The sequence below is a fragment of the Ictalurus punctatus genome, chromosome 3 (genome assembly GCF_001660625.3).
Source record: "Ictalurus punctatus breed USDA103 chromosome 3, Coco_2.0, whole genome shotgun sequence".
Classification (NCBI taxonomy): Eukaryota; Metazoa; Chordata; class Actinopteri; order Siluriformes; family Ictaluridae; genus Ictalurus; species Ictalurus punctatus.
The window spans coordinates 3,253,739-3,281,564 of NC_030418.2; the positions used below are offsets into that span (position 1 = coordinate 3,253,739).

The window sequence follows — 27,826 nt, forward strand, 5'->3', positions numbered from 1 at the left end:
CTACCAACAACAATAATAGCTTGTTGACTAACAACAATAATAGCTTGTTGACTACCAACAATAATAATAGCTTGTTGACTAACAACAATAATAGCTTGTTGACTACCAACAACAATAATAGCTTGTTGATTACCAACAATAATAATAGCTTGTTGACTACCAACAACAATAATAGCTTGTTGACTACCAACAACAATAATAGCTTGTTGATTACCAACAATAATAATAGCTTGTTGACTACCAACAACAATAATAGCTTGTTGACTACCAACAATAATAATAGCTTGTTGACTAACAACAATAATAATAGCTTGTTGATTACCAACAATAATAATAGCTTGTTGACTACCAACAACAATAATAGCTTGTTGACTACCAACAATAATAATAGCTTGTTGATTACCAACAATAATAATAGCTTGTTGACTTCTACCAACAATAATAGCTTGTTGACTACCAACAACAATAATAGCTTGTTGACTACCAACAATAATAATAGCTTGTTGACTACCAACAACAATAATAGCTTTTCAGACTTGGGCATTGGTCTTGCTTAAAATGGTTTTACTCTCGATTGAAAGTTTGTTTAAAAAAAAAAAATCATGTTTTCTTTTCTCATATACATTGATAAGTGATTCCTTTATTCATTTATTTTAACTTAGAAAACAGAATAAGTATTGGTGCATGCACAGATGAAGCCAGCTCGTTGACGTAATTGGCCTTGAAAAAGATTTCAGTCTCGATCTGGACTCTCTCTCACTCTCGTTTAGACTCCAACTTGACTTGATCCCCCTTGTGTCTCAACCTTGACTCGATATGAAGATTCTTAAGACCCGGTCTTGACTCGATCGCGAGTAGTCTTGGACATTTCTTGGACTTGACAATGGCGGTCTTGACTACAGCCCTATTATATTCTCTCGCTTAATGGATGTATTAGGTCAGGCGATCATTAGCGTATGTCCGAAACTTAGCAACGTGGTGATATGCTGCCTTTGGGTGAGGCTTATGTAAACCTTATGTAAGATTAGCTCTGCCTACTTGTATACCATACTCTTTACTGCATTGTGTGTGTGTGTGTGTGTGTGTGTGTGTCCATATAACCAACATTAACACAGAAAGCAATCACAGTTTTAGGCTCCTTTTTAAGGTTGCTTCGCTTTGTTTTCTGCTGCTCGGTTGTTCAGCTTGTCCTCCAGCCCCCTTTTTCATCCCTTCTTTCTCACCACCGGGTCTCCTCTTTTTATATTTCCATTTAAATGTATTCACTTGGCTGACGTGTTTTTATACAAAGTGACTTACAAAGTGACACAGGATCCAGTCCAGACACGGAGCTGTAAAGGATCCAACTCTGATGCAAGTGCTGCAAGACAAAATATTCACCAGAAAAAAGAGACTTTGAGGTCTTTGAGGCTTGTACGTGTGGGAACCTAGACTTATTTCAGTGTGTGTTTGTGTTTGGATGTCTCTGTGGGTATTTTTATGTGACGTGTTTATAACTAGAATATGCACACAGTTTGTGTGTGTCTGTCTGTGTGTGTGTCTGAGAGAGAGTGTGTGTATTTAAGGTTGTGTCTGTGGGACTTTGAGCATGTGCCTTTTTGTTTGTGTGTATTTTGATGTGACCTTGTGTCTTAGATATACACACAGCTCTGTGTGTGTGTGTGTGAGAGAGTGTGTGTGTTTGTGGTTTAAGCTTGTGTCTATGAGAACCTAGACTTATTTGTGTATGTGTGACTGTGTGAGTTTTGATATGATGTTGTGTCTGAGAGCCTGTGCCCTGGTGTTGCTTGCGTATACACACATTAGTGTGTGTGTGTGTGTGTGTGTGTGTGTGTGTGTGTGTGTGTATTTTTGTGTTACGTTGAGATCAGTGTGCAGCAGCTGCTTATCGGCTGCAGGTGTGTGTGCGCTGATACCTGGCTGAGCCACTGAGAGCAGCCTAGCTAGAAATTGATGTTTCACATCAGCGCCCTGCTCTCTGCTCGACTGACACTGCTGTGTGTGTGTGTGTGTGTGTGTGTTTGTGTGTGTCTGTGTGTATTTGATGCATTTCAACTAACGTGCACCGTAAGTATTGGGCTCATTCAAACATTTTAAGCAATGCGAAACTGTTCAGGTTTGTAATAAAAATGCATATCGGAGTAACATTCCTGCAATCTTCATATCTTATTCATAATGCTAGGTCCGCTGAAATCACACCGAATATCTCCTTGTTTCGAAGCTTCAGTCGGTCACTGAAACGGCTATTAACTTTTGCACACGGCATAAGCACAATTTAAATCCACTCCGAAGAACATGCACAAATTGCACATGCAAAAGTTGCAGGGGAAAAAAAGAAAGGGAAAAAACCCCCGCAAATTAGCGTAGGAAAGCATATGCAAATGAGTTTTTTTGCATATACTATTAACCTTTTGATGACCACGGTGAGCTCCGATCTCTAAGAGACTCCCAGAAGTGTGAAACTCGTTACAGGGTCTCTAGGTGCTACAGGTTCTCTAGGTGTCTGGTCTCTAGGTGCTACAGGGTCTCTAGGTGCTACAGGGTCTTTAGGTGCTACAGGGTCTATATGTGTCTGGTCTCTATGTGCTACAGGGTCTATAGGTGCTAGAGGGTCTGTAGGTGTCTGTTTTCTAAGTGTTACAGGGTTTATATGTGTCTGGTCTCTAGGTGCTACAGGGTGTCTAGGTGCTACAGGGTGTCTAGGTGCTACAGGGTCTCTAGGTGCTACAGGGTCTCTAGGTGTCTGGTCTATAGGTGCTACAGGGTCTATATGTGTCTGGTCTATTGGTGCTACAGGGTTTCTAGGTGCTACAGGGTCTATATGTGTTTGGTCTTTAGGTGCTACAGGGTCTATATGTGTCTGGTCTCTAGGTGCTACAGGGTCTCTAGGTGCTACAGGGTCTCTAGGTGCTACAGGGTCTCTAGGTGTCTGGTCTCTAGGAGCTACAGGGTCTATATGTGTCTGGTCTCTATGTGCTACAGGGTCTATAGGTGCTAGAGGGTCTGTAGGTGTCTGTTTTCTAAGTGTTACAGGGTCTATATGTGTCTGGTCTCTAGGTGCTACAGGGTCTCTAGGTGCTACAGGGTCTCTAGGTGCTACAGGGTCTCTAGGTGTCTGGTCTCTAGGTGCTACAGGGTCTATAGGTACTACAGGGTCTCTAGGTGCTACAGGGTCTGTAGGTGTCTGTTTGTTTTCTAGGTGCTACAGGGTCTCTAGGTGTCTGGTCTCTAGGTGCTACAGGGTCTCTAGGTGCTACAGGGTCTATATGTGTCTGGTCTCTAGGTGCTACAGGGTCTATAGGTGCTAGAGGGTCTGTAGGTGTCTGTTTTCTAAGTGTTACAGGGTTTATATGTGTCTGGTCTCTAGGTGCTACAGGGTCTCTAGGTGCTACAGGGTCTCTAGGTGTCTGGTCTATTGGTGCTACAGGGTTTCTAGGTGCTACAGGGTCTATATGTGTTTGGTCTTTAGGTGCTACAGGGTCTATATGTGTCTGGTCTCTAGGTGCTACAGGGTCTCTAGGTGCTGCAGGGTCTGTAGGTGTCTGTTTTCTAGGTACTAAAGGGTCTCTAGGTGTCTGGTCTCTAGGTGCTACAGGGTCTATATGTGTCTGGTCTCTAGGTGCTACAGGGTCTCTAGGTGCTACAGGGTCTATATGTGTCTGGTCTCTAGGTGCTACAGGGTCTCTAGGTGCTACAGGGTCTCTAGGTGTCTGGTCTATTGGTGCTACAGGGTTTCTAGGTGCTACAGGGTCTATATGTGTTTGGTCTTTAGGTGCTACAGGGTCTATATGTGTCTGGTCTCTAGGTGCTACAGGGTCTCTAGGTGCTGCAGGGTCTGTAGGTGTCTGTTTTCTAGGTACTAAAGGGTCTGTAGGTGTCTGGTCTATAGGTGCTACAGGGTCTATATGTGTCTGGTCTCTAGGTGCTACAGGGTTTGTAGGTGTCTGGTCTCTAGGTGCTGCAGGGTCTGTAGGTGTCTGTTTTCTAGGTACTAAAGGGTCTGTAGGTGTCTGGTCTATAGGTGCTACAGGGTCTATATGTGTCTGGTCTCTAGGTGCTACAGGGTCTGTAGGTGTCTGGTCTCTAGGTGCTATAGGGTCTATATGTGTCTGGTCTCTAAGTGCTACAGAGTCTGTAGGTGTCTGGTCTAAATCCTGTACGGACTGATTTAACATAAAAACAAAAAAAATTGAACAATGAAAAATAAAAATGAAAGAATTATTCCAGTGATATTGGAATGAGAAGATGGCAAACATCTAATATTGTTGCGTCAATGTTCCCGATATGTAATGGTCACATTATTCACTGCAAATTTGTTTCGGTTTCATTTCTTTTCGGCTTCCACTCTTTTTATTCATCAGCGTCTAAAATAGCACTCGGTCCAGAATAAACCATTATGTCGCATTTTATTTTTTAAAATCCCCCGCTGACAATTACGTGTAGGCACGAGACGCTAAATCGGGGCCGTTAAATCATAATGAAAGGTGGGCTACTTTTACCACAGTTCAAATTCACTAACTTGAGTTGTAGAATCGATCAAATAATGGCAATATCTTTGTTAACGTGGCGCGCTTGAAGGATAAGCTGATCGAGCGCACATCTGCTGTTACTTACGGCTCACTTTATTAAAACTTTCTCAATATAAGCAATACCTCAGAGGAAGATCCTTTCTCCTCCGATGTCCTTAGTGTGTTTAAAATAAATAAATAAATAAATAAAAAACTTTAAAGGGATGATACTGTTCATTAATTACTCTTGTTATATTTGTGTATTTAATATTGGCCTCGAATGGCATTTCGTAGTTTTTTTGATTGCACGCAGTCTCGAGTGTGTAACTTCTGAATAGCGTTTAAGTCTCCAGTCACGTCCGAGTCCAAATACTGCATTTTAGGTATAAAACTCCTCAAGACGCTCGCATAACTCAACTCTGAATACAGCCCGTTGTACTTCGGCTTTCGCTCTTATTCTTTCTGTTTGCAATTTTTCTTTTCCCCTCCTTTTCTCTTTCTCTATTATTCTTTCTTCCCCTCTTTTTTCATTGTCACACTTAATCTACTGTCTTTCTACTTTGAAGTCTCTATCGCTTTTCACTCTTCCTCACACTCTCTCTCTCTCTCGCGCACTCGCGCTCTCTCTCTGCTTCCTTCTCCATCTCTTCACTATGTCGTTTCGCATTGTCATTCAGGTTACGTGAACTCAGCCCAGACAATTATGTCCTCAATCTGACAGTATCAGGAAATACAGTGATACCCTGTTTTTAATTTACTTTCAGCTTGAGAGAAAGGTGTGTGTGTGTGTGTGTGTGTGTGTACACAGGCCAAGTGTGAGACTGAAATATAATTACTGGAGGAAAATTGAGGTGCTCCTTCTTATCTTTGTCTGAAGAAGGTGTTTGACATTTAACATGAGGAGCAGGCTTCAGTCACTCCTCCATCAACAGCTCCATCACCCCTCTCTCTCTCTCTCTCTCTCTCTCACTCTGTGCTCCATCTCTTGTTTCCATTACATGACAACGCATTTCTCTCTCATCAGCACTTATTTATTTCCCATTCACTGTAACATATGAGTGCAGAGAACCAAAATCCAGAACTATGAACTTTACGTATCCGATTCATAAAGTGGCCAGTTCGGACCGATTAGCCACATTGGTTGTAATAGTTAGGACACAGGGGTGTGTGCGAATGTGTGTGTGTTGAGTGAAGCAGGGCAGCTGGCTAGCTATCAGTAAGATTTCTTGATTGTTACGCGGTAAGGGCAATGTCTAGATTGCTCAACCTGATGTCCAAGAGAACGAATTCTATATGAAATGACAAATTCACGTAGCTTGAATTTGATTGGCTAGGCGAAATTGGCCGTTTTCTTGTTCTTCGGTGGAAAACATGGACCAGTGGCATCTTCACCCCATCCTCAACCGTAACTCGGTAAATTACCATGTTGTGTTGCATTGTGTCCGTGAATCGAGCTGTTCGTTCGCAGAGCTTTTTGTTTATGGAACATCGTTGAATATGGCTGTGGCTGAATTCTGGAAAACGGCAATGACGAACCAAAAAGGAAAAAAAGATGAAAAATCAGGTTTTTGAAAAAAATGTATCAGTAAAAAAGAAAATGGTTATATTTGGGATACTTTCCAACCTTGTCTTGATGTCTCCCTACAAAGATCATGTTGTGTAAGGTCATAAGTTTACGTACGCTTTGCAGAATCTGCAAAATATTATTAATGATTATAATAATGTACGTTATCATCATAACAGGAGTGATCATTAAAATGGCATTTTGTTTTTTATTAATACTGCCCATAATATTTCCCACAACAAATGTTTACATATAGTCCACAAGACACAATAATAACTGAATTTACACAAGTGAACCAGTTGAAAAGTTTGTACGTAACTTTAACAAAGCGAAAAATATTCTGTACGAAAACTTATGACCTCAACTGTCGATGGCTAAATACCACCTGGTTATTATCTCAGGATATTAATGTATATCGTACGACTTGTATCGGATTCTGCCGTATTGTAGCAGATGGACAGTTCTTGGTTGTGGACTCTTCAACCGTGCCGCGTGATAAATGCTATGAATTATGAGCTTGCCCTTTCCTCAGCAGTCCGAAAAATCCATCGTAAAGATCCCGTCCCTGTGGCCTTCTCCTTTACGGTGAGCACTGCAGCGTTGCTTTTCAGTTAGTACTACACGATCTATTGATTCACACCCGGCGAATGTGTGAACGAGATCTATCGGGTCAAAGGTCATGCTGGTCATCTTTCCGCCATTCGTGCAGCCATGTACGTGTATGATGATCCATTATGGGGATCTCAGTGTGGTGAGTCATGTGCTAGCCTTATTTAACGCTCACTAATAGAGTGGCAGCTTCGGAAATTGGGATGGAAACGATTAAACGATCGTGGAAGGGTCAGTAAGGGAGAGGAAAATGGCCACCGGTCTGTCCATGTCCCGTTTCAATCCGTCATTTGTCCTCTGTAGTCGATCACTGCTTAGCCGTCTGTTTGGATGCTCGGTTAATGTGTGATTTGTGTTTTAATCTATTCTTGGGTTGTAAATGTATGGCTGTAAAAAAGTGTGCGTGTTCGCTTATGTTATTTTTTTTAATGTATTAATGTCGACAAATCAGAGAGCCCAGCTGCTGTGCATCGGCTTGTCTCCAAATGTTTTTTCTCTCTCTCTCTCTAAAATGCGCGCACGCACACACACAAATACACATGCACACACACCTTATGTCTCTGTATCCCTCACCAGATTGCTGGAGAAGGTCAATTGCCAGTTTGCCTCTGCCAACATCTTTATCAAAACCAATATTAATTTTTTGCTAATTAGGACCTGCGAGCTAACGAGCGTCACAGATAATTAGTTCATTTATAATCCATAAAACAACGGTGGCTTGTTAGCAGATCGGAAAGCCGCGACTAAGACTCCGAGCGAGCGCTGAGCACAGAGCAGTGAGAGAGGCGCAGTAGGTGTGGAGCTTGGAAGCTATGCATGAGTTTCTTATATTTGAGTAATATACACGTCACGTTGAATAAAATGTGTATTTTTTTTTCCTGTGTTGTATTTGAGAAATTTGTTTTGCATGTGCTTTGTTTAATAAAAAAAAAGTGTGTGTGTATATATAATTTTGTTGATGACTGATTACAGCTCACGGAAATCATATGGATAAAGAATTTATAATGTAGCTGTAAGCCGTAATCGTCACGATTAAAATAGGTTTCTGTGCAGGTTTCCGTGAGTACGGTAAGGCGTGTACTAAACGCAGAAGGTTTCCATGCCAGAACTCCATGACGTTCAGCACTACTGACCCAAAAGCACAAAAAAACGTCGTCTCAAAATCATATCAATAATCCACAGAAGTTTTGGGATTCTGTTCTGTGGAGCGATGAAACAAAACTGGAACTTTTCGGCATGATGGATCAGCGGTATGTCTGGAGGGGGAAGAATGAAGAAAGAACACTCTGTCCACAGTCGAGCATGGTGGTGGCTCGGTGATGCTCTGCGGCTGCTTTGCATCTTCTGGCACGGGAAACCTGCAGCGTGTGGAAGGCGAGATGGATTCATTGAAGTATCAGGAAAAATCTCTCCCCGGAGAAAACGTCATGCCGTGTGTGAGAAAGCTGAAGCTCGGGCGTCATTGGACCTTCCAACAGGACAATGATCCCAAGCATACCTCAAATTCCAACAAGACTTGGTTGAAGGAGTCCTGGAAGATTCTACAGGGCCGTCAGAGTCACCTGACTTAGAAAATCTAAATGGAAAATCTCTGGTGGGATTTGAAGAAGGCGGTTGCAGCACGCGAACCCAAGAATATTGCCAATAAATGGAGGGCATTGCCATTGCCGTGTTGGCCCCGCCCACTTTCCCCACATCGTTCCAGTGCCAACGGCCACCAACATCCTTGAAGTTTAACCAAACAAAAAGTGAATGACACAAACCAGCTTTTCAAGCTGCATTAGAATTTAAATATTTAAAACGGAGTACACAAAGGTTCAGTAGCGTTTTTTTGTTTGTTTGTTTTTGTAAAAAAGTACTGATGGCTGACTGGAGAGAGAGAGAGAGCGCAAGCGCGCGTACTAGACAGTCTCTGATCTCAAAGAATCTCTATTCTTCTCAGCGCTGTTGGTCTGTATAAGCGCATCAGCCGATAACACCACTTGAGAAAGGAGCAAGGGCCGTGTGATGAAATTAGAGCCTGTATTTGATGTAATAATATGTTGTAGAGAGACACGGGCTCAGTGAGTTGGAGAGATTGGCAGGACAGGAGAGAAAGCGTTAGACTGGGTAGCAGATGGAGGGACGGGACGCTTCGGGAGGTAGCATTGTGGGCAGTGAGGCATCTGTTTATGGAGGACTATAAAGTCCAGCTGTCCGTTTTTTGGATAAGAGTTTAAACGTTGGCTTTGGCTGAGATGAATGTAATCAATCACATAAAAACTGTGCTCAGAATTTAGACTAATTATTATTATTATTATTATTATTATTATTATTATTAATAAAGTACTTGTACATAATACAATCCACAGCATGAAACAAAGAAGTCAATAACAGCCAAGTGGCAATTTTCCCAAGATCCACAGCAAATAAAATGTCAGAACTCTCAGCAAATCATTTCTATCAGCTACTGAATATTCAGGGGGTAAAATGTGACCTTAACAAAAGATCACCTGCCAGACATAGAGTAATTGAAAGACTGGAATAATTCATTATAAAAAAAAAAAAATCACCATTTTTGTGTAAATAAAATTTCACAATATTTTGTGTTATTGAATTCTCAGGTTTGTAGCTATTTATGGTCAAATGTTAAATATCCCCTTTGGGCCAAATGATCGGTTTATTTGGTACCTTTCCACTGGTCAGGGCTTGATGGAGAAGTCAGTTGAATTTTTGTTCAGTAGTGTGATTTCCCCCCCCCCCCCCCCCCCAAAGTGAAATTGCGTAATCGGGCAGGCACGGCAGGGTGGTCCTGTTTATCGTTGGAATTCGATTGGCTTGTGAAAAAAATGTGCATGCCAAAACCAACATGGAGCCAGATCTCGAAGTTAACCTGCAGTCAAACCGAGATGCAGGATTATAGTTATTTAATCCTGTACATGCAGCCAGGAACGGCAAAGTGCCAAAGTCTGTGCTTGTGCGGTGGTGCTCGAAAGTTAGTGAACCCTCCAGAATTTCCTATATTTCTGCATCAATATGACCTAAAACATCATCAGATTCTCCACACGAGTCCTGAAAGTACGAGTCCTGAAAGTTTAAACAAATACGAGACAAATTATTTCTGGAGGAAAATGATGCATATCTGTGAGTGGCAAAAGTACGTGAACCTCTAGGATTAACAGTTCGTTTGAAGGGGAAATTAGAGTCGGGTGATTTCAATCAATGGGATGATGACGATCAGGTGAGCGAGCGCTCCGTTTTATTTAAAGAACAGGGATCTATCCAAGTCTGATCTTCACGACACAACACGTTTGTGGAAGTGCATCATGGCATGGGTAAAGGAGGTTTCTGAGGACCTCAGGAAAAAAGAGTTGTTGATGCTCATCAGGATGGAAAAAAGTCTTCATGGGATAAAGTACCTGTGCTAAACTCTGTGGGTTTTACGTTCCTGGGCTAAATTTCCTGGGCTACATTTTCTGTTCTAAACTTCCTGGGGTTAAACTTCCACATCTGGACTTTTCTTATTTAGATTAAAATCCTAGGCTCTTTTTTTAAAAAAATTATTTATTTATTTAACTTTCTGGCCTTAAGTTCCTGAGTGAAAGTTTTTGGACTTCGGCTCCTGGCATAAAGTTAGTGGGTTCAAGTTCCTTGGCTTTAAATCCCTTAGCTCAGTGAAAAGCAGGATGGAAGGTACACTCGTCTCCGTCTTTTCTTCCCCTCTTTCCTTTGCCGTGTCACACACAGCCCACTCGGAGTGTCTCACTTTCTCAGGAAATGTCACACGCCTGAACATTAGTGAACAAGCGTGTCTCTGAACAGTGACTTCTGCAGTGCTGCTGACACAGCCTCTCAGTCAGGTGATGGCAGCCATGACGCCAAGAAAGGTCTTGTGCTTTGAGTAGCTGTGATGGAGGGATGAAGGAACGGAGGAGAGTCTCGAGTGAACGAGAGGCGTGAAATGGGCTCCTCTGTGAGTGAAGGCTTAGCATGAATGCAGAGGTGCTATTAGCTGCACGTCGATTTAGCAGAGCCCCAAGAGACCACTTCTTTTGGTGTGTGTGCAGTGATTTGTTTATGCTTGTGTGAAGGACGGCGAGTATATTTGCTGCTGTTTGTCAGATAGAGATGTCAAAGTGCCAACAAGGAAAAGATAGGAAATGAGACAAAAGGAAGCGGATAGACAAAGAAGCAGAAAGACAGATGGACAGACAGATGTATGGGTTGGTGCGTAGAGAGAGGCATATATTTGGAAAGGCAGATAGATTGGGAGGCAAAAAGAGAAATAGAGAAGCAGACATGGAGACGGAGAGGCAGATAGACAGGTAGACAGACAGGGGGGAAAAAAATCATACAGACATGAAGGTAGACATGTGACTGGGCACCCCGGTGCCACCCACTCGCAGATGAAGAGAGACAAACGGCAGGCAAAAAGGAGGTGTATATCGAAAAAGGCAGAGAGGCGGGTAGATAGACAGGAAGGCAGAACAACGTACAGGTATGCACAGTAGATCGAGAACGAGGCAGACTGAGGAAGTGAGAAAGGCAGACAGAGGTGGATATATAAGCATAAAGGTAGAGAGAAAGACGGAGAGAATGAGGAGGACGGACAGAGAGACTGATCAAGAGTGACGCTGCAGCAGATGGAAAGTGAAGACGACGTGGACGGTGAGGTTGGTAGACAGACAGGTTCTGAGAAGTGTGTGAGATGGGTAGAATCACCCTAATGGGCTTTTAAAGACCTCCTTACACTGACAGCTAAATTAGGCCTGTGTGTGCGTGCGTATGCACGCACGTGAACGTGTAAACTCTCGCATCAGACCGAGTTAAAATGGAAAAAAACTGCACAGTCACATATCGCTGTCCTCCTCTAACATACAATCAAAATAACAAGTGGAGACTGCGTTACTCTTCCCCTGCTACCCCTAGTGCATGAGATTTGGGATTCTGGGACGTGTGACATCACACTCAGCCGGGATAGACATCATTGTAGTGTGGATGATGTGATGGCTCTGAGTAACGGTAATGTAACGGAGAACACATGAGGGTAGCTGTGCTTCTTTCTCTCTCTCTCTCTCTCTCTCTCTCTCTCTCGCACTCGTTCTCTCGCTCTTTTGTGTGTTTTGTTTTGTACTTGGGCACAATGTTGGGAAGGTTGTAGAAGGTTTGTGCCTACAAAGCGTGACCGATTTAACCATAAATCTGCAGGATTAGTACACACTGGCCCAAGGACTCTGTGTGTGTGTGTGTGTGTGATGAAACGTGGGACTCACTTAGACCCCAGAACTCCATCAGTCTCCTGCCCTCTCATCAACACTGATCTTAATGTACTTACTGGAGAGAGAGAGAGAAAGAGAGAGAGCACGAGAGTGTGTTCTGGCACAGACTGGATGAAGTTTAAACAAGGGAAATGGAAGAAAGAAGGGAGCGAGAGCTGCCCTTCTTCACGTCTATTTTTCACTTAACTCTTATGACCCGTTTGTTATTAGAGGTCGAGGTCACTTTGACCCAGGTCATGTCGTTAGAGTTTGAATGTCGTTTCCTTTTATGGTCAGATTCACCTGCTCTCGTTAACCTGTTGCCATGGTAGTTAATTAATCTCACCTGCTGCTTGTTACTCCTCATCAGTATGCCTGAAAAAACTTTCTCCGTTCCCCTGTGTCCGATGGGACGAGCGAGAAAGTTCTGGATCATTCTCCATTATCGTTGTTAGGGAAGAAGGTCAGTTTTTTTTTTTTTTTTTTTTTTTTTTTTTTTTTTTTTTTTTTTTGTGTCACACAATTTCTCAGAGTCTCTCGGTAAAGTGTGTAACATCACCTTCATACCCCTTCATTAAAGGGGCAATGTGAATTCCGAAACTTGCGTTTCACAGACGGAACCGTTGATTTCTGTCTCGGGTCGTAGTGCACATTTCAGACCTGGCGTTAATGAGAAATCGCTGTTCGAGTCGTTAAACAAACCCACATGCGCTGCTCTGTAGAGACGAGTTAAGAGCATGTCATGTTGCCTCTGATTTGCGAGTAACGGGATACCAGAGAGCAGAGCAGAAATAGAAACAGAACCAGGAACAAAACATAAGAACAGAACCGTAAACCGAACAGGACCAGAATCAGAACTGAAGAAACAGAAGGTGGGGAAAAAAATGAAGCAGAAACTGAGCAGATGTAGACAGACACCACATCATAAAAGAAATGGAAACCGATTAGGACCAAGAAACAGAACCAGAACAAGAACTGAGCATGAAATGGAGCAAGAACAGAATCAGAGCTGGAAACAGAAATATATTGGGAAAGGGGAACAAACCAGAACAGGACCACGAAACAGAAGACAACCAGAAACCAAACAGAAGCAAGCTAAACAATACGGGACACTAATGAACAGAACTAGAATAACAGCGTGGCAGGAGCGAAATGGAAACCGACCCAGGAGTAGATCGGGAAAGGACAACAAAGCCGTACCGTCATCCAGACCCTGGTGTAGTTAGCTGTGACCGTAATAAACAGGTGTGTGGTCATGTGGTGGTTACACCGGGAGAAGAACGGAGTGAAAGGAAATAAAAACACGTTTACGGTCACGGTGTTCGCACGTGGCCGTGATTTACTGTACTCCCGATGACATCATCGTGCTGAGCCTTTTCAGTAAATGCACCTAACCATCGTTACACACAAACTGCATTTCCAAAATGTTTCAATAGACCTCAGGCAAACGGGGAGGGGCGGTGTGTGTGTGTGTGTGTGTGTGTGCGCGCGTGTGTTATCTAGGATGGGGTGGAAGTCAGAATGTGTGCATCGGCAAATTAGTCTTGGAGTGTGTCCAGCGTGTGAGAACGACTGAAAGTGTTTACAGTTTTGTGCATGGGAAGGAAGTGTGTGTGTGTGAAATTAATTGTGTGTGTGTGTAAATGAGCGGTTGAATGAAGCAGCTGCAGGGGGCGAATCAGACCAGATTATGTTTACTCCTGGAGGGTCTATCAAAAAAGATTGCAGGTCAAATTATGCACAGCAATTTCCACACACACACACACACACACACACACACACACGACTTATGTGTACCGACTCTAAAACGCACATTCAGGCCAAAAGAGCTGTCTGTGGAGGAAAATCATCCCAAATGAATCGTTCACACCACTGATTTCTTTGCCAGGGTCAAAGACTTATTGCACACTTTGAGTGTCAACTCGCCCCCCTCCCCTGCTCGCCCAACCCCCCCCCCCCCCCCCCCCCCCCGGCTCGTCCCCCTAATCCCTGCAGGATGGTATTTGCCTCATCCATTAACATATTAGAGAGTGCGCCATTATGAACGTTGGGAGGGGTTAACCTTTCACAACGGCTTGAGGACGAATTAGGACCAGAACGCTCGGGTGCTCCCTGCTCATTAGCCGAAAGGAAACACGGACGTTAAGGCATTACGGTAGCATGCATGAAGGACTGCTTTCTACAGAGATTATGACACCGAGCCAATTAGGAGTCGGCTTGATTTAGGGTTCAGGCCTATTAATGAAACACTTGCTATTAACACAATGGCTGATGGATCTCGTACGATAAACCATGGATCAAAACGTTCTTATTACGTATAAATTATTCCGATTAGCTGCTGTTGTTTTTGTTGTTTTTAAATCCATTACCGATGTTCACGGTTTCTCAGTTAACACCTGAGGAGAAAAAAAAAACCCAAAAAGTAGTTTTTATAATAGCAAGTATTGTAATGAAAATACCGAATGTGACACAAATCGTAATGAACGCCTGCATGCATAATTCATGATTTCATTATGCATATATCACAGGCTTCTAATGACTTCACATCTGTCACTTCTGCCGATAGTATTATTAAAAAGATGTTTTATTTATACAGCGAGCGTAAGGTGGTTAGGAAAAGTTGTGCCGGGAAGAAAAGCTTAATACACTTGGTAGGTTATCCTAATGATTGGGTCTGCTGGTGAAGAAACGCTTCGGGGTTATTCAGGCCGAACGCTGTTGATGGAGTTATGTCATCGCTCACAGACCTCGGTGTGCATGCGGGTGTCTCTCCTAGCGGTCTTCCAGCATGAGAGCTGACCCGAGCATCGTCCCAGATCAGTTAACCGTCATGAAAAGTGCAGACAGGTGTATACGTCCTGCCGTGCTTTTCCTCACAAACCAGCGTTAATGCTCTCGTGTTGTAACGGGGGTCAATATTTTTTCTTTCTAACTTTATAAATGTATCGCCAGCTTTATAACTGCGTGGAATTTTGACCAGATCGCGATTGTTTTATTCGAAATGGAATGCATGTTTGCGTTAATACAACTAGCATGAGATCATCAAGCTAGAAATGTGATCCACACACACACACACAACACTGTTACACATTACAATGCAGCTCCATTTGGTTTATTTCACCGGTTGTCATTGACCTCAAAATGCGAAACTCGAATTGTTGTTTTTTTTTTTGTTTTTTTTTTTAATTCCTGACTTTTCTACCAAATTCTGGGACGAGTTTCAAAAACAAGACACGTTTAAACGTTTTTCGACCTTCGCCCTGTTTACTATGAATCTTACGCTGATTTCCACTCGAAAAGCAGTGCCACATGATGGAGTTTTCTTCATACGCCTAAAGAAACTAGTCCCCGGTCTATTTTGAATATCTTTACATGATGTTCCACGAGGCTTTGAGCTTGCGGTGAGGACGAGAAAGACGAGACGGAATCTTCCCTCTAGATTCCTATACTTTATTTATTAATGTAAAACCCCAAAGCAAAAACCTTCACCTGTTTAGCAACTGAGATGTATACATGTATATGTACATGTGTAGATATATATGTATATGTGTAGATATATATCTCTATCTATCTATCTATCACAAAAGAGAGTGCGCCTTTTGTGCTGTTGTAAAAGGCATAAAATACCAGCGATGGCACATGCACACAGACATTAGCCTCCTCCTCATGCAGTGTCCCAGCTGTGTGTGGAGATGAGAAGGACATTAATAAAGTTTAGGTGTGTTGCCCCTGTCCTTTAGGGGTCCTGGAGGAGCTACTCTATTGATCTTCTCTGGGATGAACACCCGCTGTGGGAAGATTTAAACGCCCCACGGGCCTCGTCTTCTACAAACCCCGAGCTATTTTAAACATATGGCAGCCTCGGGCTCTGTACTTGCGCAACCGCCGTGATCAGACGCGCGCACGCACACACTTTGCAGAACCTGACACTCATTTCGATTTGAATTTTCTAGTCGAACGATGCACACTGGTCTGCGTCTTCATATGTGCTGCTCTTCACGATTTGGTCGGAACTTATTCGTACACGCCTTCACGGCCAAACATACAGGCGTCAGTGTCGGTCATCACTCACCATTTACAGCACAGTAAATGAGACCGTTCAACAGTTTCTAAATCACATATCTGGGTTTATTCGGATTCTTGAACGTTTTCCAGTTACAGGCTGCGTGATATCGCTAGCGTGCGCTGGAAACTTCGGTTTTCCTTTAACAGCGTTTAGCAGACGCTTTTATCCAGAACGATTTACAGTAGCGCTTCATATTCGCCATCAATAGCATAGGCTTGTGCTCGTTCAGGCTTTGTTCGTGCCTGCGAGGATGCCCGATTTCTCTTGAGTAGACGCGTCCGAGACGGGGATTCCCAGTAGTGTCCAGACCACCATTTTGGACGTTATTGCACCAAACAAGCACTTGCTATTAAGGCCGTTAAAAAGTCAGGGATAGAAAATGCGGACTGAAGATCAGGTTTTTTATCTGTGCTGTAAAATGAAATGTGTAATGTAAAGGCAAGACGATTTAAAAACGAAGGAAAAAAGCTCCTCATTCAGGTAGAGCACAAGAAAAACGGCTCCGGTGTCGGAATCTCACGGAGCTGAGACACACCGCTGTTTTAGGCGATCCTGTATGCGCGTTTCTCACGCACCTGTCCGAGGTCAAATTTTGGTATAAAATTCACTCAGCCGTATGACTCAAAGTGTGGGGACGTGGTGGGTTAGTGGTTAGTACGCCTGCTTCGGACTTCCAGGGCTGGGGGTTTGAATCCTGCTTCCGTGCTGAGCTTGCGCGCTCTCCCTGTGCGCTTAGGGGTTTCCTCTAGGAACTCGGGTTTCCTTCCCCAGTCCAAAAGACGTAGGCTGATCGGCATTCCTAAATTGTACGTAGTGTGTGATTGTGCCTCGCTAAGGGTTGGCACCCCACCCCACCTAGGGTGTCCCCTACCTTATGCCCCAAGTTCCCTGGTATAGGCTCCAGACTTCGCTCAAGACCCTGTGTAGGATAAGTGGTATGGAAGATGGATGGACTCCATCCATGAAGTCCAATTTCTTTTTGTATAGAAAGTAGAAATGTGTGCATCCTTATGGACTTGGAGACAAAAAACAAACAAACAAACCCAACAAATCCCTCAACATTGCATGTGCAAGTGGTTGCAAACGGAAATGCTGGTTAAAATAACTGTGATCCAGAGTCGGAACGCTAAGCTCAAATGTTAAATCTATAAAACGGTACGGGGGAAAGTTTCGCGTCTTCAGAGTCCACGCTATGTCTAAGCCAAGCCACGCAGGTGCTCAAGTTCAGATGAGTTTTAAAAATGACCCACATTCCAAATATTCCCTTATACCGTCATCATTCCATGCTGAAGTATCTCCGTGACTCGTAACTTCTAGAGAAGCCACGTGAGAGATCCTAATCGGCTTCCGTAGTGCAACACATGCACGTCGAGTGGAAAGCCGTTTAGGATCGTGTCTACGGGAAACGATGGTCTGTTACCGTAGAAACAGCATACGTACAGGCCGGCATTTACGTTACCATGTACAGTTGCGATCGTAATGATTCAACCCCCGTCGCGAATCCGGTTTATTGTCGAAACTGACCGCCTCTCAGCTGTCTGCGATGAACAAATCGAACCACAGCGATTTGAAATAGTTCGACGCAACGAACGCTTCGAGCGGTTTCCCCGAATTTAACTGAAAACGCTACTTAGATTGAATGATTCACCCGCCTGAATCGTATCCCTCAGAACAGCACGAATATGCAGAACGGGCGCTGTCTCAAGCACACCTGTTGCAGCTAATCAAGGGCTTCATTAGTTTCACCAGGTGTGCTTGAGCTGGAACACACCTGGGGGGCGGGGTGGGGTGGGGGGTTCTGGAACACACCGTTCTTGCTGCCAGATCGAATTGCCTTCCAACTATACCGTCCTATCCTGGAGGTACAAATGGCGGCTTGTGCGTCAGAGATGACGCGCACTTGTGAGTCGTAAGGGGAAGGCAACGAGGTCGTGTCGAAAACGGGTCTGGAACACGCTGCTGTGTAGAGAGAGAGAGAGAGAGAGAGAGAGAGGGAAGGATGGAGATAAATGAGTCCTGCAGTACATTGCTCTTGTCTGTGGCTCTCTGCTCTGGAGGCTGTTAATGTGCAGTGTATCATTCATAAGCTTAATACCGGCATCACTTTTGCCTAAATGGCATCATTTGTCAGAACGGGCAGGAGGCTGGGGAGAGGAACAGAAGACACGGCTGGCTGCTGATAACCGCAGAGGAGGAAAAAAAAAAAAAAAAACCACGCGCACAAACCTGATCTCAGCGCACATTTCGTAAGGATTGTAAAAAAGCGGGAGCGGCAAATGAAGATCTACGGCTGCTAACCCCACAACTTTCCCAAACCGTACCCATCAGTGACTGTTCATTTTGGAGGGAATATAGTGATGCCGTTAATTAGCTAACCGTTTTGGTTTTTCGCAATTGTCAGTAAAAAGTAAACAGCGAGGTGTGACCGATTTCCCATTGGCTGACGCTTCTAAGGTCCGAATACAAACATGAAGAGCGTGAATGAAGTAAATTGTGTGAACGTATTATGCATTTGTGGGCTCGAGTTAGTGTTTTAGGGTCACGGTGGCTTAGCGGTTAGCACGTTTGCCGCGCACCTCACTCGGGGGTCGGGGATTCGATTCTCGCGTCCGCCCTGCGTGCACGCGGTCTGCGTGTTCTCCCCGTGCCTCGGGGATTTCCTCCAGATACTCTGGTTTCCTCCACCAGTCCACAGACACGCACTCTAGGCTGATCGGCATCTGTAGTGTGTGTGCGATTGTGCCCCGCGATGGTTTGGCACCCCATCCATGGTGTCCCCCACCTTGTGTCCCCGGGGATAGTCTTCAGGCTCCCTTTCAACCCTGTGTGGAATCTCACGGCCAGGTTTAACTCGGTATTTAATACACAGTTCCTGTGAAATAAAAGATTCTTTTCGTTGGCTTTCTGAGGAAACACTATAAGGAAAATAGCATCAAAGCTATGGAACCACAGCAAGGGAACCACATGAATTACAGCTAGGGGAGGCATCGCTGTAGAATCACAGCTAAGGAACCGCGTGAACTATCAGTCAGGGAAGTACAGGAACCACATCTAGTTAACAATATGAACTACAGCCAGGGAAGGCATGGCTAGGAAAGCACCGCTAGGGACCCAAAGGAACCATTACTAGGAGAAGCACAGCTAGGGAACTACAACTGTTGCACGTGCGAAATGTTTATACAGACCAAAGGAAAAAAAAAAGCAGGAGTCACAACAACGTTTTTTTAAAAACTTTCAAAACCCACTTACTTTGAGCTTGTGAAACGTATATACAAACACATCTACTCAACGCACACGCATCGTTTATCTTCTAGAACGATTGCCCTCCCGTCAGGTCCTAATTGATGCCCTCCGGCTTGCGCTTAGGTGGAAAATGTCTTGCATTCCCCGAGCTGGGAGACGAGATATCCCTCGCGAACGTCCATTCGTTATCCAGACGACGGACGTTGCCTTCTCCGTCACGAGACGAGAGGGCCGCGAGAGTGGGAGAATGAGAGCCAAGTGCCGATTATTAATGAGTGGCGAGTAAAATGCTTAATTTGCACCGTCTTCGACAAAATTATAACTCGTAGTGAAAGCAGGCGAATTTGCATAAATCTCATTAGAAAGACATAGAAGGGTTCATAAATCGTTCTATTAATTAGTCCTTTTTCCACCTCTTTTTCACGGCGCGGTGGTGTGAATTAATAAAAGCAGGAGGCTGTGTGTGTATGAGTGTGTGTGTGTGTGAGTGAGACGCTAATTGGCCTTTGTAGAGGCTGGTTTAGGTTTGTGACTTGTGTGATGTAGATTTAAAGAGAGGTTATGCTTCGTGTGCTTCATGTATTGGAGTACTTGTACGTGTTTTGACCTCGTCATCGTTGGTCTAGACTAGAGCTGAAACATTATAGTTAGTCATTATTACAATAGACCCGAAACCCCCAAAATCAGTGTTTAGAGTACATCAGAGTATCCGCTTACAGCTTTGCATTCGGACTGTATAGACGGGGGTCTACTTGAATCCTTTACTGAAAGGGAAACCCTCTGGTGTGGGGCTTTTTCCGTACAGAAGGGTCTCCATAGAGAGAGGAACCGAACTAAAGAACTCCTTAGGGTGCGAGACTATATTTTTTATGAAATGTTTCAGGTTTGACCTTGTGCGGTCGATTTAAGTTAGTAATGAAAATGCTCATTGGCTAAGAATTGGTGGGGGGGCAGTTCAAAATCCTCAGGATCATCTAAACAGCTACAAAATACTTATTATTATTATTATTATTATTATTATTATTATTATTATTATCTCAAGTCTTTATCTAAAAACATGAGAAGCTAAATATTTCTAATTGGGAGGTGAAGGTCCGGGTCACGTTTATTTAGTCTACGTTAATACACATGGGAAGTACCTCACATCTGTATTGGGGAGGGAGGGGGGGGGGGGGGGGGGTTGGCACTATTGTTGTGAGACGTACTCTGATCTCATCTAAAGCCACATTGAGTCAGGGAGCCCCTTACCAGGTGCCTCCATAAACACACACCTGTGGGGATGAGGGGGGTTGGGGGTGAATCGATGACTTGGTGTGATGTGGCACTGAATGTTGCAGCACGTCCTGTGTTTTTATTCCTCTTTTACCGCAGCAATTTGTCGTCGATTTTCCGATTCTCACGTCCATATTTTTATCCATCTACGGTTGCGATTTCATGTGGCATGTCTGTGAAGGTAGTTCCCGTCGTCACTCGCGTTAGGACAGTTATAAATATAAGCGCAAAATGCAACATCCTCCATGGATTTTAGTTCTGTGGGTAAATACCTCGCTCATAATGTAATGTAACAGTTGGATTATATTCATCAAATGATTAGAATTATTTCATTTTTTTTTTTTTTTTCGTTTTTTTTTTTTATTTTTTATTTGATTTGTATACTAGCTGTAAAAAGTTTCAGGACCCCTGCTTTTTTATGTGATGCAAGTCTCTAGTGTGTGTGTGTGTGTGTGTGTGTGTGTGTGCGCGTTCAGGTTCTTCAATAACGCAACTCACAGCCGTGGATCCCGATGGAGAGCCGCTCATTTTTGGCGTGGTGGGTGAGGAGGCCTCGAGGTTCTTTGCCGTTCAGGAGAACACTGGCGTGGTGTGGCTCCGACAGCCACTCGACCGTGAGGTACACACACACACACACACACACACACACAGAACTGTGTAGATGCCACAGATACACACAGCACTGTTGGTGTTTCAGTGAGGTGGAAACACAAACTTGGGAAAAGTCAGTGGGAGGACTATCGACATGACGATCTAAGAATAATTGAAAGTGTGTGTATTTCCTTGACAGACTGTTCTGGTGTTTGTTTTTTTTTCTTTTTTCCTTTCTGCAGACAAAGTCTGAAATGCAGGTGGTGTTTTCTGTCAGTGACAGTCAAGGGGTAAAAACACACACGCACGCACTAACTCTTTCACTTTCCTTTTGAATGATACTGCAGCCATACCGCATGACCTCCCGTGGTAAAAGGTGTGTGTTTGGTGCAGGTGGTGAAGGACACCGTGAACATCCAGATTGGAGATGTGAATGACAACGCGCCAACTTTCCATAACCAGCCTTACACTCTGAATATACCCGAGGTACAGACCTGTGTGTACAAATTTATGTCAGGACCTCGTGCATGCATTGTGAATGGCATGATGACCAAAAGATTTCATGTGCGGTCCCACTCGGCTGTTTTAGAGGGAGGAAGACTCGTTTTCGGACGAGTCGGAGTCGAAACCTCACGGACACTGCCGTAGACGTTTCATCGAGCTGTAAGAACGGTTCTGTCGATGGACACAAGCTTCCATGCTGCGCGCTCTCGCTTCAAGTGATCTCAGTTCTGGCCACGCCAGCTCGAGTTCGTTTTCAGGACCGGCCGTCTGTACAGGAGTTTATTTGTGATCGTCGCGGGCAAAAAAAAGCTCGATTTTGCAGCGGCTCGTTTCAAAATGGATGGCTTTTGGGGTATTTTTTCATTTATTTTTTTTTGCAGGAAACTGCTCGGATTGGCGAAATGGTTGTTAGCCGTACTCATGTTCAACGTGTCGTGATGACGTCACGTGACGCGTCTGGGCGCGAACCTACGGAAAATCCTTCGGGAAGTTTGAAAAATCGCGAGCTCGTCCGGACATTGCGGCGGTTGCTTTTGACTCTGCGTCCGTTTCTCTAGGGACCGAGTCGGCATGTACTTAAATAGTGAAATATGCTACAAAGATGTATCGTTCTCCACTTTTATTACACGGATTTCATTGCTCTCGTTGACAGTCGTGTAAATGAAAGATGGAAATATAAATTGTAGCCTATGTTTAACGTTCTGTACGTATCCTGATAGCGAGTGTGACGCCGTATTCCTACACCGAGAGTTATTTGACGACCTAGTCACCGCACCACCTTCCGTAATTATCGGGTCAGATGGAGTCTGAAAGTTTCTCAAACATTTATAGATTTCTGGTGGAAAGCGCGAGGCCGTGCGCTCAGACATCGATTGCGTTTGTCGTCGTGATTGAAGCCGGACTTCATTCTAATGCCATCTTGTTGGCTTGGGATTAATGGAGACTGCTCTTACCTGCAGCTTAACAAAATGCCAGTGGCTGGTTTCTAGCTGTCTTTTAAATTGTTTTTTTTTTTGTTTTTTTTTCTCTTCCTTCCTTCAAAATCCTTCAGACTGGCCTCTCGAGTGAAGCGATTTCGCTGTGCGTATATAAGCCCAGTAATGGCAAGTGGGGTGTTTTTTATAGCTCTTAGTAAAAACGCTAGCCACTTAAACTACACTTGATTATACTATAAGGTAGGGAATAAAAACATCTCCGTTTTCAGATTACGTGACGCACTGGGACAGCGAGTCGTCTTACCATTTTGGCGTTTCTGCCAGATCTGCGCATTTTAGCTTCAGGTTTTTTCGAGAGAACGCAACGGTGTGCTAGAATGTCCCATAGAGGTGAATTCTAAGCTTTACAAGCAAGCTGTTCTTTATCAGGTCTCAACATGGACAGAATTAATAGACGAACTGCTGGTGCATTTAGAAACTCAAACGTGCTCTTAAAGGTAATTGGTTCTCTTGGAACGAAGCATTCCACTAAAACCATTAAAAACAACTTTGGCTGTTCCTGTTGGTGGGGGCGGCGGGGGTTGGGGTTGTTTAAGCTTTACACTCATAATGACGCGTCTTACTTTTGCTACTAATGTCCTGCACTGAGTGTGCACAATGTAAGCAATGTAATAATGTGAATGGCCTAGAAATGCTCTGCCGTAATGACCCGTCGTCCGTCCGTTTGTTTGTTTTTGTCTGTGCCTTTGTTTTTATTGACTGCTTTTGACCGGTTAGGAGCCTATCCCGGGATCACTAGGCACCAGGCAGGGATACCCCCAGGATGGGGTGCCAGTGCATTGCAGGGCATCAGTATTGGAGCTGAATTTATAGTGAAATATCACAGCGACTCCAAGATTTAGCGACGGCGGAAACGATCGATCTTCCAAAATTGCCGCGGAGTTGTGCATCACGTGACGAGTACAGCCAAAAGCTCTCGTTTATTAACAAACGTCGCTGCGGAAGACGATTCCAGAAAGAAAGAAAAAAAAAACACCTAATCCTGTGGACTGATATCATATCGAGCAAGTACATGAGAATGCAGGAACTAATAAGAATGCACACAATCAAACATCAAAACAAGTTCAACGTCCTTTGTTGCTTTGCATCACCGAGGTCTTAAAAGGACGCTTCTCGCTTTTTTTATCATTTATTCAGTATTATTTTTTGCCTTTGTCAGAGATTTTTCTCAGGTTTGTGCATCTTAGTAGTCATGCCTGAGTCACAGCTCCTGCCTGGATTCCTGCTGAGTGTCTCTCTTCCTCCGTTTGACTGTCTTCTCCCCTCACTCGTCACCTTTCCCCTGTAGTCTTTCTCTCTTTCTTTCTTTCTTTCTTTTTCTCTCTCTCTCGCTCTTTTGTTCATCTAATCCGTGATACGAGTAAAGCAGGGAACTTCAAACAGGGTGTGAAGTGTCTCTCCCTCTCTGTATCACACTCACTCCGTTTGGCAGTCTCTTATGCACACACACACACACACACACACACACTCAAATCTTCAAAGCTTCAGGCATTTTTTATTTTATTATTTTTTGCTTTTGTCACAATGACTAAATAAAGAGGACGGAGAGAAGGAAAGAGATGTATTCAACTCAGTCTGCGCCCTCTGACGTTATGATTAAGCTCTCCCGTGATGGAAGACGATGGAGGAGGTGGGAAGCTCGATGATATTCCGTCAATACGGAGCACTCCGTGTACAAACCGTTCATATGTTCTTCTAATTGAAGATCAAGTAAACACACACACACACACACACACACCCTTAAGATCACACGGATAAATGCCTCTTTCTATAGCATAGACAGCTGGCATACGTGTGTGTGTATATGTATGTATGTATATGTGTGTGTATATGTGTGTGTACAGTAGAAGTCTATCATTCAGTTCACGTCCCGTTAACACCTGTGCCTTAGTTTTTTAGGCAAAATGGCAAAATAGTTGAAGCCGAATGGTTGTTTGATGATGGAAGACTCGTCAGAGGAAATGAGTGAGCTTGTGAGAGCGTGCGATTGTTTCCTGCTAATCTAAATGACTTAACCCCGAATTAATGGTGTAGCACAAAACCCCATTCATGCAGAGTGATGCAGGTCATTTTTAATTCTTAAAATGTTTTTAAAATCCAGGTGGCTCATCCAGATCGAGAGGAACGTCATGAACGTCATTTTTTAAAAATTTTTTATTCCAGTCTTGTTTTTTTGTGTTTTTGTTTGCTCAGTTCTGCCCCTCTGTCCACACACACCCCTGCTGCGCTCCACTTTCACTCTCCCTGCATTTTTATGGCCTCATTACCCCCCGCGACCCCCCCGCGACCCCACACAGTCGGAAAGAACACACCACGTCGCTCCATCAACCCATCACTCAAATGACGTGGCACGCTCACTCTTCAGCAAACAGACGGGGGGGAAAGCGACACAGGACTGGGTTTTGTCTGTCCGGCGCAATAGCGGACTTCCGCGTGTATATACGTGGCCGTTTTACACTTTGGAGGGTCTTAGTTTAGCGAAGTCGATCGGTTTCCTTTAACAACACGTCCCGAAGCGTTGTATCGACACCGCGTACCGGAGACTCCTTCCGTAAATGCTACGTACACGTAAAGGTTTCATCATACGAATAATTAACCGCGTGAAGCATGCAACATACAAGTCGGCGCGTTAATCGTTACTATAGAAACGAGCACGATAATATAAAACAGAGCTGATGTGATGGAAAAAAGTAGCAATTGATTGACATCTGCTGGAAGCAAATTCAATAATTGTTAGGGAAAAAAACGAAGAAATTTGATTAAGTCACGGGTTTGTTTGCTTTTGTTTTTTTTTTTAAAACCAAAATGCATAAGCGTTTATCAGTATCGGTGGAAAAAAACACTATTACTGCAAACAACAGGAACAATAACACACAATACTGCAGAGAGGACAATCCTGTCTGAGTCAATACAAGCTTTTTGGTTATTAAGATACAACAGCGGTGTGAGGAGACGCACATTACCATTTGAATGCAGTGATAGTTTAGTGTAAGGTTCTGAAGTAGTGACTGGATGAAGTCGGTGGAGTGTGAAGACGATTCGGATGGAGGATTTCACAAACAGACTCGTCAAGCAAAAGATGGGTATTGTTTTATAAACCTGGTGAAAATGTCAAAAAGAGCGATGAACTGAAGATGGCGACACCGAACCCGGACCACACGGCGTGATGGCGAGTACGGAGGGGGTGCGAGTGGGGTGTAGATTCGATCTGGTAATTGGTTGTTGAATAGCGAGCGAGGCAGGAACGCGAGGTGTATGGTCCTGTGATTCCGTGTTTAATTTGTGAGGCCGTAAAAATCTGGGAGGCATTTTACATTAGGGAAGCAGGTGGCTAGCATCGTGTCCGACAGCTTGAACGAGCCGGGGAAATTTATATCCCTCTCGCTTTCTTTCATTCTCATTTTTGGTGGAAGAGAGAGAGAGAGGGGGAAGAGGGAGAAAAGGGGGGAGAGAGAGAGAGTGTTTCCTGTTCAAAGAAAGGTCACTGTAGCGATGAATATACTAAGCATGGTGTGATCGGAGGTGAGAAGATGAACGGTGCGTAGTAAACTGTCGGTATGTTTTTACAAGCGAACGGGAGAACGTGATGAAGGCGAATGGGAGAATGTGGAGACGGCGAACGGGAGGACGTGACGGGGGCGGAGGGGAGGACGTGATGATGGGGAACGGGAGGACGTGACGACGGAGGCAGAGGGGAGGACGTGACGACGGGGAACGGGAGGACGTGACGACGGAGGCAGAGGGGAGGACGTGACGACGGAGGCAGAGGGGAGGACGTGACGACGGGGAACGGGAGGACGTGACGACGGAGGCAGAGGGGAGGACGTGACGACGGAGGCAGAGGGGAGGACGTGACGACGGGGAACGGGAGGACATGACGACGGAGGCAGAGGGGAGGACGTGACGACGGGGAACGGGAGGACGTGACGACGGAGGCAGAGGGGAGGACGTGACGACGGAGGCAGAGGGGAGGACGTGACGACGGGGAACGGGAGGACGTGACGACGGAGGCAGAGGGGAGGACGTGACGACGGGGAACGGGAGGACGTGACGACGGAGGCAGAGGGGAGGACGTGACGACGGGGAACGGGAGGACGTGACGACGGAGGCAGAGGGGAGGACGTGACGACGGAGGCAGAGGGGAGGACGTGACGACGGGGAACGGGAGGACGTGACGACGGAGGCAGAGGGGAGGACGTGACGACGGAGGCAGAGGGGAGGACGTGACGACGGAGGCAGAGGGGAGGACGTGACGACGGGGGCAGAGGGGAGGACGTGACGACGGGGAACGTTAGGACGTGACGACGGGGGCAGAGGGGAGGACGTGACGGGGCAGACGAGACAGGCACGTGACTGGAGGATGTGACGATGGTGGACGGGAGGACGTGACGGGGCAGACGAGACAGGGACGTGACTGGAGGATGTGACGATGGTGGACGGGAGGACGTGACTGGGTGGACGGGAGGACGTGACGAATGAAGCTGATTAGTCATTTGGAGTGTGTGTGTTAGAAAGAGAAAAAAGGCCGTGCTGCAGCAGACACACACACACACACACACACACACACACACACACACACACAACAGCGTATCAGTATTAGTAACTTACTTTTTGTGCGTGTGGAGCAGCAGATGTGTTTCTAACCCTCTACCCACTGATGGACGTTAATAGCAGCACAGTAGTACATTTCAGTGCGAATGCATCTCGTTAACTTGGACTATTATTTCCACTGAACGGCCATATGCCAATCTCAGACCGTTATTTCTTTTCATTTACTTAAACTTCACTTGCTTTGCGGTAATGCTACACACTGCAGGGCAAATTCTTCTTCTTATTATTATTTTAAATGTATTAAACTTCATAATTAATCCTAACAATAAACGCAGAACATTTAGAATTTTTTTTTTTCTTCATTGCTTTGTTTACTTTCTGAAAGGCGATGTTTATTTAGCATTTTTTTTCGTCGTGAGTCTCCAGTGTCAGCCCTTTTGTAACAGCCAGAGGTAAAAGCCCAGAGTTTCCTGCCACAAACAAGTCCAACATGTAAGTGAAAAAGCGGAGGACTTGACACGCTTTAACGTGGCGAGCTGCGAGGGAGAAGGAAGCGGGGCTAGACGGGGAGCGACTGTTCACAGCCGCTGCAACGTGAGCGATAGCAGGAGCGAACTTCTTCACGGAAGACGAAATTGTAACTATAAATGAATAAAAACCGGACGTCCTTTAAACGAATTAAAAAT

General features: G+C 44.6%; 1 protein-coding gene across 4 annotated transcripts in view; it reads left to right on the forward strand.

Annotated features, from left to right (window-relative positions):
• The window catches only part of cdh23 (cadherin-related 23), a 226,763-nt gene that overhangs the window by 41,510 nt on the left and 157,427 nt on the right, over nucleotides 1–27,826 (forward strand). For all 4 annotated transcript variants that reach the window (XM_053679435.1, XM_053679437.1, XM_053679436.1 and 1 more), the window contains 3 exons: nucleotides 20,976–21,118; nucleotides 21,333–21,380; nucleotides 21,484–21,576. In XM_053679435.1, the coding sequence (XP_053535410.1) occupies nucleotides 20,976–21,118; nucleotides 21,333–21,380; nucleotides 21,484–21,576 (284 nt within the window). The remainder of the gene's footprint in view (nucleotides 1–20,975; nucleotides 21,119–21,332; nucleotides 21,381–21,483; nucleotides 21,577–27,826) is intronic.